Genomic DNA, 13,758 nt, shown 5'->3' on the forward strand with positions numbered 1-13,758 from the left:
CTTGGGAAAACTTTGGCGGTATCCACTAAATCTCATTATGTATACAGCCTATCATCCCCCCAGAGTGTGACACTATCTTATGGCAGAAAGTGTGCAAATAGAGAAAACAAAGAGAATAAAAAGAGGTCAACCTAATATAGAGATAACCTAATAAAAAGAGGGCAACCTAATATAGAGATTATTAAGGATTATCCTACTTTAATATTGTTTTGTAGTAGGCTTATTTTATATAATAATGTATTGTGAACCATTTTCATTTAATAGACATTCATTAATATTTTTAAAAGTCTGCTTATACTCTTATAACATGGTTTCACATGGGTTCACTCTTATAATATGGCTGTCTTGGTGGATACTTAGCATATTTCTTTTCACTACACTTAAATGACACTGTGATGGACATTCTTATATATAAAGTTTTAGCAAATATTTGAATATTAGATAAATTTCTAGAAGTAAAATTTCTGGTTTGAAAAGTATAAACATTTTGAATATTTAGATCTACATTTCTAAAAATTGCTGTGACTTCCTTCAGTATGGTATGATATTGTCCAACATCCAACAATATTATTTCTATGATTTTTCTGATCTTGCCAAATTTATAAGTAAAAAATAATTGTTTCTCATTGGCCATTTGTGCTTTTTAAAATTTTATTTTTTAGAATTCTCTGTTATTTTGACTATTTTTCTATTGATACATCTCATTTGAAATAATTTTTTATAAGGAGTAGCAACAAAAATTCTTTGCTTATTACATATGTTGTATTTTTTTGTTTTATTACAAACTTTTCATATTTTAAACTCCTTTCTCAAATTAGTAAACTCTGATACCTTGGTTTGTCTCCTTAAGGAAGTAGATAGAACTCAGGAGAAACTACTATAACATGGATTTGATGTTTAGATGTACTGTAAAATAATCACAACAGTTCTAGTTATCATCTATCATCATACAAAATTAATAGAATATTATTGACTGCATTTCCCCTGCTGTATAATACTTCCCTATGACTTATTTGTTTTATAACTGGATGTTTGGACCTCTTGTTCTCTTTCACCCATTTTATCCCCCATCTCTACGCCCTGCTCCTCTGGCAACTATCAGTCTGTTCTCTATATCCATGAGTCTGATTTTTTTTTTTTTTTTTTTTTTTTTTAGAGTTTATTTTAGAGAGACTGTGAGTGGGGAGGGGCAGAGCAGGGAGGAAGACTCTGAATCAGACTTTGCACTGAGCATGGAGCCGGACATGGCGCTTGATGCTACCACTGACCTGAGCTGAAATCAAGAGCTGGAGGCTTATCTAACTGAGCCACCCAGGCGTCCCTGTTTTGTTTTCTAAAATTCCCCATGTAAGTGAAATCATATGGTATTTGCATTTCTCTGACTTATTTCACATAGTATAATACTCTCAAGGTTCATCTGTGTTGTCACAAGTGGCAAGATTTCATTCTTTTTTTATGACTAATATTCCATTGTTTTTATATTTTTATTTCATGCCCTTTCTTTCCTGTTTTCATTTCCTTCTCCTTTACTTTTAGTAAGACTTATTTCCTCTAAAACAGTGACCCTGTTTCCTCCCCAGAGGGCATAGTAGATAGGTATGAAACTCATTTTTGTAGAGAGGGAGTTAACATTCTTAACCGTTGCTGTTTATCAGGTACTGTGCTAGATACTTCACTGCATTAATTCATGTTATCCTTAACACAACTCTAATGAGTTAAGTATTTCCTTCATTTGATAAAGTGAGGAACTTGAAGATTGTTCAAATTATGTGTTCTTTCTTTTCTGTCTTCCCTTTGGCCTTTTTTTTTTTTCACATTAACGTTCTTAGTTTATTAATCCTCTCATGAAAAATCTGCACAATCACTACAGATAAAGCCACTGCAGAATCTTTACTCCTTCTGTTGTCCAATCTCCAGCTCACTTTTTGCCAGCACCAACGTTGGCTTTTGCAGATCCCCTGACTTTCTTCATTCTGTTTTTGCGTTCTTTGCGCTGTTTTCTTGAAGTCTTTTTCTTCTCATACAGGCCATGTCTTGCAAGTCTATGTTTGGGTTCATTTTTCTTTGCATAATCCAAGGAATCATAAATCACCCCAAAGCCAGTTGTCTTGCCACCACCAAAATGGGTTCTGAATCCAAATACAAATATGACATCTGGTGTGGTCTTGTACATTTTGGCTAGTTTTTCCCGAATTTCTGTCTTAGGTACTGTTGCCTTCCCGGGATGAAGAACATCAATGACCATCTGTTTCCGCTGAAGCAGTCGGTTGGTCATGAACTTCCTGGTCCAGATAGTTACTGTGTCATTCATGATGGCGGCCGAGCTTCAAGCAGCTGAGGAGAAAAGCCTCTCTGGCCTTCTTGATTTTTATACCCAGTCTGCTCCTTTTGAAGTCTTCTCCTTTATTCTGGCAATTCCATCCTTCCAGCTGCTCAGGCTCAAAACCTCAAAGAGTCTTCCTTGTTTTCTTTCCTTCATGCTTCACATTCAATCTGTGAAGAGGCCCTGTCAGTTTGTTACCTCCAGTCCTATCTCCCTAGTCAGAGCCACTATCCTCTTGCTCTTGGATTATTTCAATAGCCTTCTAACTAGTCTCTGCTACCCACTCCTGTCTATACTCAGCTTAAAAGTCAAAGTGCTCCTATGTGTCAGAAGATGTCATTTTTCTACCCTAAACCCTCCAATGGCTCCCAACTCAGTCAGAGTAAAAGCCTCACCCGAACTGTACCACCCCAACTCTTCCTGTCTTTACCTTCTCCATTCGGCCACTCTGGTTTCTTGGTTGTTCCTAGCGCACCCAGGCATGTTCCTGCCTCAGGGCTTTGGTACTTGCTGTGCTTTCTGCCTTGAAAGTTGCCTGTCCAGATATCTCACTCCTTAACCTCCTGTAGGCCTTTGCTCAAATGTTACCTCCTCCAGAGGTGTTCCTTGATCATCTTATTTGAAAGAGTACCTGTCATACTCCTTATGTCTCTACCCTGTTTAATTTTCCTCCGGAGCATTTCTATTTTTTTTTCTATTTTTTTTAAAGATTTTATTTATTGATTCATGATAGACATAGAGAGAGAGAGAGGCAGAGGGAGAAGCAGGCTCCATGCCGGGAGTCCGATGTGGGACTCCAGGATCGCGCTCTGGGCCAAAGGCAGGCGCTAAACCGCTGAGCCACCCAGGGATCCCCATCCTCTGGAGCATTTCTAATCAGTCGGCAGTCCACAGGTTTATAGTTGGTCTCTCTCATCTGGAAAGTAAGCTCCATTAGGGTTACTAGCATTTTTATGTGTTAGTTCTCCCCTGTGACCCCAACACCTAGAAGAATGCCTAGCATGAAAAAAACCACTAAATGAACAGTGATTAAGTGAATGATTCCCCCATGTTCCATTCATTAGAGCCGTCCAAGGTGACCTGCTGGCCAGAACTTCCTCTTTTCTTTCTCTCTTGTCCTTCCCAGCTTTTACTTAAGGGACTTTGTCTACACTTGTTTCAGGTGAAACGTTGGTGAATCCTGAGAGGAATCACAGCAAGGGCAACCGTCTTCCTGCTGCTGTTCGGGAGCCACAGCAGTGGTGGTAGACGGCCTTAGAAGGAAGTGTGAAATATGTATCCTCCCATTACCGTGGTTGCAAGAGAGAACTGGAAACTGGAGATACCTGATTTTGGTTCTCTCCAGATGTCATTCATTGAGAACGAAGGGAGGAAGATGCTTCCTCCAAAGGGGAATTTGGTAAGGTGCCAGCAGGATGCTGCTGAGGTGGAAAATTCTCCACATCAGCCTTTGTAAGCTGGTGTGGCCCAACCTGCTCAGGTTTTGGCTTACCTCAAGTTTCAACCACGCCAACCACAGAGCTCTGAAACAGCCAGGAAGGCCTCGACTGAAGAATTTGATTCCTCCTCCTGGATTTAAAGTCCAGAAAGCAAAGCACTGACTATGCTGCCCAAGCACGCAGGGGGTGTGGGAGATAGAGGAATGGGGAGGGAAGGCGGCCCTTCCCAGTTTGGCATGGACACAGGCCCAAGTGTCTAATGAAGGGCAGACGGCAAAGGAGGGGCCAGGCTGTGCAGGGGCCTCCCCCGGGGAGGTCTGGGCTCTGGGAGGGATGTTGACACGGGGCAGTGCTAAAGACCAACAGTTCTCTCCACCCCACCTCACCCTGCCCCAGTGTGTATGTGTGGCCTGGGGGGGATGGATTCTGAACCTACCGTCCCATCGTCCTGGGAGTCTCCAGCCGGGGATGGTTCCTTTCAGCTGTAGAACTGCCCAAATTAGGAAGCCCTCATTTAGGGGGTGAAGCCCTCATTTAGGGGGTGTGGTTCTCCAGTGACCGTGTGCCTCGCGCACACATACTCACAAACAACTGCAGTAACACTGACTCATCTTAAAAAAAAAAAAAAAAAAAAAAAAGAGCACCACCTGCTTCCCCCCCAGCCTCCCACCCCGGGCTCCCCCAAACCCTGCCATTGTCCGCCCAGGGCAAATCTCCCCCTGCCTACTTCAGTAGAATATGCCAGAATAACCGGCGGACGTTTCCGACCCCGGATTCAGCTCTCTTGGGACTCTATGAACATCTTAAAATTCAAGCCTCAGGGACAAAAGGAGGGCTTCAGTGAAAGCAACTGGAGTGGGAGAGGGAGAGGGCGCGGCCGGCCGCGGTCACGCCCTGGAAAGCGAGACATCTCGGAGGTCGGGCGGCCTGGCCCCACCGCCCCCACTCGGCGGGACCCCGGAAACGAGCCCCCGCTGGTTCATAAATGCGGATTCATTTTCTCGTCTGGGGGGTGTGCGTGAGCGCGGCCGTGTGTGAAGGGGCGCAGTTCTGGCAAAAGACGAGCCCCCGAGGCCGGGTGTCCTTCACGCCGCCCGGGTTAAGTTTCGGTGGAAAGTTTCCCTCCGAGGCTCCTCCCCCTTCACCCTGGAAACCAGGGCCTCGCGCACCTGGCGGCCGCGAGGCCCGGGGGCGGGGCCGGCGGGGCGGGGGCGTGGCCAGGCCGGCGGGGGCGGGGCCAGGCCGGCGGGGGCGGGGCCAGGCCGGCGGGGGCGGGGCCAGGAGCGCGCTCCCCGGGGCCGCCGGGCAGGTTGGGCCCCGCCCCGCAGGTTAGGCCCCCCGCCCCGCCCCGCCCCGCCCCGCCCCCGCTCCCGCGAGCAGAGCTGGGAGGGGTGAGTGGTGCGGAGCCCGGGATCCGCGCGGCTCAGCCACCCGCTGACGCACCGTCGAAAAGTTGCGCTCAGCCCTCCTCCCTCCTCCCTCCTCCCTCCTCCTCCTCTCTTCCCAGGGCCTGGCGGGCTGCGGAGTTGGAGCCGCGCGGGGAGCAGCCGGCCCCCTCCCCACTCGGTGCCCCGCGCGCGGGGGGCGGCTCCGCGGCCGGTGCCTCCAGGACGGCGGCACAAACTTTCCCGACTGTTTGCGGACACCGTCCCGAGAGCCCCGCACGGCGGGGAGGAGGAGCCAGGTCTGCGGACAGGTAGGTACGTGGCATCCTGCTCTGAGCTGTGCGCTTGCGGGATTCCTTTACTTGGGGGGCTCGAGGGAGGCGGGGAGGGCAGACGGGCCTCTCCCCTGCACCCCGGCTGGGCGGGAGGCGCGGCGGTGGGTGGGGGTTGCGCTGGGAACACCCCGAACGGGATCGCGGCGGGGAGGAGGCGCTGCGGGAGCCGCGGGAGCCCGCGTTGCCCGGTGACTGACCTCGGGGGACAGCCAGCCAGCTTGTTTTGACGGAGGAAGATGTCATCAGGACTCGCTGGCTCTTTCCCTGGTCCCTGAGGCCAGAGAGCGGGGGTCCTGTGGGAGGAACGGGCAGAGGCGAGAGCTCTAGGGCGCAGCCTTGCTCGCCCGGGGACAGAGGAGGTGCCGCTCTGAGGGCTGCAGTGCTCTGCGGGTGTAGGGACGGACTTGTTGGGTGGCTGTTGCTCAATTCCATAAGGTCTCTGTGAGACTGCGTTCACGTCGTGGTGGTGGTTATTGATGGTGTGCCTGCTTGTCCGTCCGTCTCTCCCCCGCCCCGACTCTAACAAGGCTTTCTTGTTAACCCCGTTTCTGCTGGCGAAGGGCGCTAGCTGCCGTCCTATTTCAAGCCCGGCCAGAGAGAGGTGTTGGGAGCAGCTGTAGTCGTGTTTGCTTGGAACTTTGGGAATCACGTGAGCCCTGGTTCACCCACCTGGATCCACCGATTCTTAACAGATCCAGCTTCCACCATTCAGCAAGCGGTGCAGACCTCAGCCATCGGGTGGCAGGGAGATACCTCCTTTAGAGGAAGGAGCCCCAAACAGAGAGAGACAGCCCTGAGGAGTAATAGTAAGGCGACAGATTGGGCCCACCCACCGGGTTCTCTGGAAGAGCTCTGCTATCAAATTCATCTTATTAGGAAGTCATCGGCTCTCTGCTAATAGCCAGAGCAGCCCTGATGAAATTATGTAGGTCATTGAAAAATAATTCCTGCTTAATCACCTTTATCCTGTTGATTAATGAGAGAAAAGATTTCCTCTCCTTAATGTACCATGCCTGCTTGGCGGGGTCACCTGCCTGACCTCAAGTTCACTTGTACACCTGGCACTAGACTTGATGTTGTCCCTGCCCAAAGCTAGCATACCCCAGCTGAAGTCTACACTTGGAGAATGTTAGTGGTCACCTCTGGACAGATATTATGCAGGAGATTCAGTCCATAAATTTTAATGCTGCATACTTGTTGGCTTTAGATAACTTTTCAGATAATTAAAAACGGATTTCTTTTAGCTGTGGTTAATCCCTTTCCACAGAGCTCATAAGAATTGTGCCCATGCTTGTCTTGAAACGCATGAGAGTTTGGGGTCCTATTTTTTGTTTGTCCTGTAGCCTCAGGAACAGGATTAAATTGTGTGGGGTGGATGAAAATGGCAACCCCCCCCCCAAAAAAAAAAAAAAAACGGGGCATCAGTGAGCTGGATTCAGAGAGAGGTTTAGAGTGGTCTAATAATGTAGGCCCAACTACCTAGCTAGCTTCCTTCTTGCCTCTACATAGAGACACTGTAGGTTGTATTGCGTGTAATGTAGGCTTTTTGAAGACTAGAAGTCAAAAGACTGTTCGGAGTAATGTGTCACTGGACAGTTCTGCATGATGATATCCCAAGTTTGGCTCAAAACACTTTTCCTGCAGTTTGTTCTACCATGATAGGAAGCCAGTAGATAGTGTCTGCAAATCAGAAAGCAGATGTACAAACAAATCATGTAGAAAGAGAGAGGTACATATTAGAAGAAACAGGAGTTGCCTGAGAAGTGACTTTTGAAATTTCGTTCTTGTATTACTTAAAATTTTGATAAGGAAGCTTCCCCTCTCTGCAGATAAGAAACAGAATTGCTTTCCCAGATCCATGCTTCAATGCTTGATCTTTACTCTGTGTACAGGTTTCATAGAGCAATGCATGGGCCCTTTGAAGAATTGGGCACTCACATTCTGGCCTTGAAACACAATTTCTATCTACTTCACTATCTTTCTCAGCAACTTCCAGCTTTTAGCCTCGGTAGAGGAACGGTGCTCAAGAGGGACCAGTAATGTCAGGGATTTCATTTGTAGGGATCTGATCTCTTAGTAAAGACAAATACCGAAAGTAACATTTCTATAGTGTTTTATGATCAGCAAAGTGCGTTGACATGTACCACGTTTTTGCTTTGTGGTTTAACCATTTTGTAGTGGGTGCTGTTCTAATTAGGCTACATAGGAGGAAAACAGAAGATTCTGAGAAAATAAGGAACTTTTAGGTACATACTTCTGTTACCCTTTTAAAAGGAAAAGGCTTTAAAAAAAAAGGAAAAGGTAAGTAATTCAACCAGCAAAACTGAGTTTATTCAGAAGCGGCAGAGGAATTGCAGTTCAGGACAGGCAAGTGATGGTGAACCATGGGCAACCTGGGAGAACAAAAGAGGAGTGTGCTTTTATAGAGGAAAGGAAGTTGGGAGGGGTTTGTCTTGAACAAAAGTTCTTTGGAGGAGAAATGAGAGAAGTTCTGAGTGGTGGCAGCTTCTCGCTGGCTGCAGGCAAGGGCAGCTTGCTGTTGCTGGGCTGAGAGGAAATCTTCCTTCTGGATTGTGCAGGCTGTGACCACGAGTGGTATGTGTGTCAGAGCTCTCCTTTTGTGGCTTCTCAGCTCCAATTTTGAGTTTGATTTCTTTAACACATTTTTATGTTTCCCTCTTTTGGTCAAGATGTTTCTTTAAAAGCATCACTGACCAAGAGTTGGGTCATCTGTTCCTTATAGGAAAAGTTTCTGTCCCTTGATGTGAGGAAGGACCTTTTCTGGGTGTCATGGCCCATGTCAAAGGAAGTGCCCAGATTGGAAACTGTTGAGGCCACATTTGAGTAACAAGGCAGGGTAGAAGGGAGAAATCTCAGGCATTTCTCATCTAAAGTCTATATCAAGGTTGTAAGCACTGATGTTAATCTTGATGCCCAGAGTCAGCAACACCTTATTTGGTACATTGTTCCTTTTTTTTTTTAAATTTTTAAAATTTATTTATGATAGTCACACACACACACACACACAGAGAGGGAGAGAGAGGCAGAGACATAGGCAGAGGGAGAAGCAGGCTCCATGCACCGGGAGCCCGACGTGGGATTTGATCCTGGGTCTCCAGGATCGCGCCCTGGGCCAAAGGCAGGCGCTAAACCGCTGTGCCACCCAGGGATCCCCTGGTACATTGTTCCTACAAAGGTTTGACAGGCACCAGGTGCAGAGCTTAAAAATGATTTTATAAAATAAAATGAGAGGAGCAGAATAATGACCCCAGTTTGTATCATAGTCTAAATCCAGGAGCCTAAACCTGAAGGCAACTAGCCAAAGAAATCAAGGACCATGGATTGTCACGTGGAATATTTTTTAAAATCTATTTTATTTAAATTCAGTTTGCCAACATATAGTGTAACACCTAATGCTTATCTCCTCGTGTGCCCTCCTTAATGTCCATCACCAGGCTACCCTATCCCTCCACTAACCTCCCCTTCTGCAACCCTTTGTTTCCCAGAGTTAGGAGTCTCTCATGGTTTGTCTTCCTCTCTACTTTTTCCCCAATCAGCTCCCCTCCTTTCCCTTTGGTCATGAGGAATTTGTGGTAGCCGATATGCTTGTTCCCTAATTTTATGTATTTGGCTTTCTACTTCTCCAGAGGAGTTTATTCATGTGTGTCAGGTGTTTGCTATCACACAAATACCTTCTTATTTAGCAAGTAGGTGATCAAGGATTACGTGATTGTCCAAAACTACATTAACCAGTGAGTCAAGTAATTGTTATTGGATGACTGTTGTCTTCAGAGTGGAATTGGAGAGTTTTTCTGACTCCAGAGAGAGCTTTCTAATAATTTGTTCACTGGTGTAGTACCTACAATAGGGATAAGTGCCCTTCCAATAGAGGCAAATCCAGAGTTCTATATACCTCCTGGGAGTTCCTGGTTATGGCAGCAGTAAAGGTTTAGTGGAGAAGACCAATGAAAGGTTTCAGATTTATTGTTAGAAATTCTAGTAAGCAGTGGCCTCCAATCTGCCAGCTGTCTAAACATTCATAGGCCCATTGAGAGGCCCATTCTTCACAAAGGTAAAATCAGGTGGTGCATATAAGATTCCTGCTAGAGCTTGATTATTAATGGCGCTGTTAATTGGGATGATTTAGTTGGTCCTTTAAAGCCAAGGGTCAGTGGTGTTTGAGGAATAATTGGGGTGAAAGCAATCTTATTCTGTGGACTTTGTTCTTAAAAGGCTGTATAGAGAGGGGTTGTTTTGCTAGGGCAAGGAGACCTAAGGCAGTAATGAGAATGGGCAACCATATGGGTGGGATAGGTACAATTATTTATTTTGAGAGTTATGACAGGGGAGAGATCAAAGCAAGGTGCTGGAAAACCTGGTTGTAGAAATTTGACTTAGTGACAGATATCCAGAGAGGTGCAGGTAGCAGTGGAGGTGGAGGAGAAGATTTGCTGTGAGGAAGAGTCATGACTGTCATGGACAGATCCAACAGAATCTGAATCATCAGAAAGGTTTCCCCCTTTTGTGAGGAATTGGAAAATGTGGGGGAGGGCATTGTCTTTCCAGGACAGCGAAGGAGAAAACAGACTAAGAGAAAGCAGAAAGAATATTGGCCTGATTCCATCATATTGAGGAAAGCTGTCTGCTTCAGCTGTTGTCTGCTTTAATTCCTAGAAATCTTCAATTTGAGGTTATCCGGTTGGTGTACAGATCCAGTCAGGTTTTGAGGCTTTCTTCATAGAAGACACATGGATCCAGGAGTCCACTCCTTGGATTTTGGCTGCACACGGATTGGTCATTAACACTTGATAAGGGCCCTTCCATTGTGGTTGAAGAGTCTTTTTGGAGAGGTCTTTCCAATAAACAAAATTCCCATGTTGCAGGGTGTGGTATTTGAGGTCTTCGTCTCCTGAGAGTGCACTGTGAAAGGATTGCTCTACTACTAGAGCATGGTTATTTTCAAGGGAGGTAATTAGACATTTGCAAGACTGAAGTGTATCTCCTTTTATTAAGTGCAGATAAAAAGGGGTGGAAGCTAGATTTATGAGGCACCCAGTAAATATCTCAAAGGGTGAGAGTTCATGAGTTCCAAAGGGGATGGATCTAGATTTAGAAGAACCAACCACCATAGTATTTGCAGAGTTTCCACAAATTTTGCCAGTTGAGTTTTGATGATGTTGTTGGTTCATTTGACTCATCCTGAGGACTGAGGATGATAAGCACAGTGAAAATGTTGTAAAACTGGCCAAACAGCACAGACTTGCCATAATATTTGGCCAGTTAAATGGATTTTCTGGTTGCGGTGGAGATGAAGAGGGGTTCCTGATGTATGGATGATCCTTCCAGTAGGATTTTAGCTTTGGAAGAGGCAAAATCCTTGATCCAGTGGAAAACCATACAAATCATTACCAAAACATATTTATACCCATGAGATGGAAGTAGCTGAGTAAAGTCCATTTGCCAAACTTTGAATGGTTCAGTAGGCAATATAAAGTGCCAGGAGCTGTACAGATAGCTCTCCCTGACTTTTATTTTGAGCAGATGGGACAAGTTAAGTAGGCGCTTTCTAAAGCCTTGTTAATATTTCCTTACCAGTATTGATTCATAAACATTACCATTTTATCTATAGGCAAATGGTTTAATGCATGTACAGTGGTCAATAGCGGGAATTTTAGAATTTCTGGTAGGACCGGCTTCTTATTTGGTCCACCAGAGGTTTTTCTTCTTACCATACCAAAACCATCTGATTGTCAATATTGTTTTTCCTTTCTGGTGCTGATTGTTGGATGTCTCTAGGCAGTTTCTCCACATTATCATCTGGAGGTGAGTTCCTTTGGACCATGACAGAGGTTTTGACCTCTGAACCTTTGGAGGGCAGTATGTTTTGCAGACAGGTCAGCAAGGTGATTTCCTTTAGCTTTCTGAGAGTCAAGCTCAGAATGTTCTGGAATTGTAGTGATAGACAAAGCAGGAGGTAAAAGTGTGGTGTCCAATAATTTCTGGGGGAAAAAAAGATCTATTTTTAATTTCGTCTGCTGGAATTAAGGAAGCGACATTGTTGCCCTAACATTTCAAAGTCCTCAACCCCTCCAAAGGTCTGTCTACTGTTCATATAAATGTTGGCAGTCCTCCCATTGGTTAGGATAGAGGCCCCAGAGTGTGTAGTTGGGCTTGTTGGGCTCAAGTAGCCAAAGTTAAAGGTGCTACTTGAGTTACTTCCAAAGGGATTGATAGTGCATACTCAGCAAAACATTTACCATCTTCATTTTCCACATAAGATCCATCAGTGAACCATGAGGAGTCATGGTTATTGAAAGGAGTTTTTTTTAAGTCATCACAGGGAGTCAGGGGTCATCTGTTGGTATTGAGCAGTCGTGGGGGGCTTCATCAGTGTGGGAAGGGGAAAGAGTAGCAGGGCTAAGGTTTTTACTGTGAATTATTACAGTGATAGAAGGGGCAGTTTACAGGAGCATTTCATAGGAAGTGAGACAGCTTACTAAAAGATGTTATGAAGAGAATTAAGAGTTCAACTGCACGTTCCACAAAGATGGTTAAAAAGGATCCCATGGCCATTTCCTCAGTGGCCTTTACAAAAAGGGCAGTAGCAGACATAGCTCTGAGGCCTGGGGGTTATCCACAGGCTACAGGATCTAGTTGTTGGCTGTAGTATCCTATGGGCTGGTGATGATCATCATGCTTTTGGGTGAGTGCTCCAAGGACAGTCCCTTCTTTTCATATACAAAGGAAGAAAGGGAGTTGATAATTGGGGTGTCCAAGGGCAGGATTATTTTTATTTTTTTTTAACTTTAAGATTTATAAAGTTATGTTATCTGAACCTTTCAGTTGATAGGGTCAGGTTTAGTAGTTTTTAACAAGGTGTATAAACGTTGGGCCATAGGAGAAAAGTTTATGGTCCAGTTGCTACAATAGCCTGCCAGTACAAGCAAACCTCACAGTCGATGTTTGATTTTAGGCTTTGGGAAGTTCAGGGTGCCACAAAGCCTGTCTGGATCTAGATGTAAGTCTTTTTTCTGAGATTAGATCTTCTAAATATCATACTTGAGTTTATACAGATTGTAATTTTTTCTTAGAGAATTTATATCCCTTCTTGGCCAGGAGTTTAGCAAATGGATGTTATCTTTTTGTGAGGAGGCTTGAGATGGGGAGCGGAGAAGTAAGTCATTCTCCTATCATGTTCAAGTAGGGACTCCAGGGAACTTGATATCATCTAGGTCAGCCTTCAAAACTTATAAGAAATAAGGGCTTTCAGTGAAACCCTGGGGCATTGCTATCCAGGTGTTTCGCTGTCCTTCCCAAGTACAAGGGGAAGGTATTGACTTATTTTATGTACTGGGATACTAGAGAAAGCACTACATACATTAAATCACAGAAAAAAAATTGCTCTCAGTAGGGAATGCAGGCTAATAAAGTGTGGGGATTGGGGGCAACTGGTGACAACATGGCTCCGAGGTCACAGGCAAGCTTCCATTGTGGCCATTTACTTTCACAGGTAACACAGGAGTGTTGTAGGGACTGGTGTAAGGGATATTGAGACCCTGGGCCTTACACTCTTCTATTACTGGGTTAATGCCTTGAAGGTTCTCTTTATTTATATGGTACTGATTAATTCAGGGGAGAGGTTTTAGGGGATCAATTTGGATCTTAATGCATTATGGATTTTGTCAATATTAGTAGAGGATTTTGACCTTAAGGAGTGTGGTAGCTGATCTAATAGGGACAGATAATTAGTGTCTTTTGGTATAAGTTCCAGTGCTTCCAGGGATGGAGCAAATAAAAGATGCTAAAGGGTCATTTGATTTGCTTAGTAGCTATTTTGGTTGCTGTTTTCAAATTCTAGAATTGTTTCCCCTTTTCAAGAGTATAACAGTTTTCTAAGGAACTGTGGCTCAAAAAAATGAATAGTGGTGGAGGAACTACGGAGAAAAGGGTGGCCATCTCTTAAAGGGCCTGAGCAAAGGGGATAGGTGTAGAGACAGGAACCTGTTGAGGTTTATTAGAGACCCCCACCGTCTGAACTGCTTTAGTACTTGGAGGCAGGGGCTGTTTAATGGTAATGGAGATGAGCACTGAGAATGTAGCTCTGGTGTCAGTAAGTACAGAGAAAGGTTTATCCCCAATCTGGAGCATGGTTTCTCGATGAAGGGGAAAGCTTTTCCCAAAGCCCTTAGAGTTCCTTGGAGTCCTGTCATTTGGGATTAGGACATTGGAAAGGTTGGTTAGAGGGGTGAAGGCGCCTGGAGAATTTAAGTTTGTAG

At 45.3% G+C, this 13,758-nt stretch overlaps 2 protein-coding genes across 17 annotated transcripts in view; one reads left to right on the forward strand and one right to left on the reverse strand.

Moving 5' to 3' along the window:
• Positions 1 to 4,819, reverse strand: part of LOC111090092 (40S ribosomal protein S24-like) — an 85,142-nt gene extending 80,323 nt beyond the window's left edge. For 3 of the 10 annotated variants that reach the window (XR_005370874.1, XR_005370872.1, XR_005370876.1), the window contains exons 1-3: positions 4,490 to 4,819; positions 4,199 to 4,373; positions 3,816 to 3,892 (exon numbers count right to left, since the gene is read on the reverse strand). Coding sequence is in view for 2 of the 10 variants with exons in the window: in XM_038559015.1 (XP_038414943.1) it covers positions 1,919 to 2,311 (393 nt within the window). In the remaining 8 variants the exon portion in view is untranslated. The other 7 variants (XR_005370878.1, XR_005370877.1, XM_038559015.1 and 4 more) reach the window with 6 other exon arrangements.
• Positions 4,820 to 5,225: 406 nt separating this feature from the next.
• FAM160A1 (family with sequence similarity 160 member A1) overlaps positions 5,226 to 13,758 on the forward strand; it is a 232,600-nt gene continuing 224,067 nt past the window's right edge. For 5 of the 7 annotated variants that reach the window (XM_038559023.1, XM_038559024.1, XM_038559017.1 and 2 more), the window contains exon 1: positions 5,226 to 5,458. The gene's annotated coding sequence lies outside the window, so the exon portion shown is untranslated. Of the gene's footprint in view, positions 5,463 to 13,758 lie in introns of all 7 variants that reach the window. The other 2 variants (XM_038559018.1, XM_038559020.1) reach the window with 1 other exon arrangement.

The sequence above is a fragment of the Canis lupus genome, chromosome 15 (genome assembly GCF_011100685.1).
Source record: "Canis lupus familiaris isolate Mischka breed German Shepherd chromosome 15, alternate assembly UU_Cfam_GSD_1.0, whole genome shotgun sequence".
In the NCBI taxonomy this organism is placed as follows: Eukaryota; Metazoa; Chordata; class Mammalia; order Carnivora; family Canidae; genus Canis; species Canis lupus.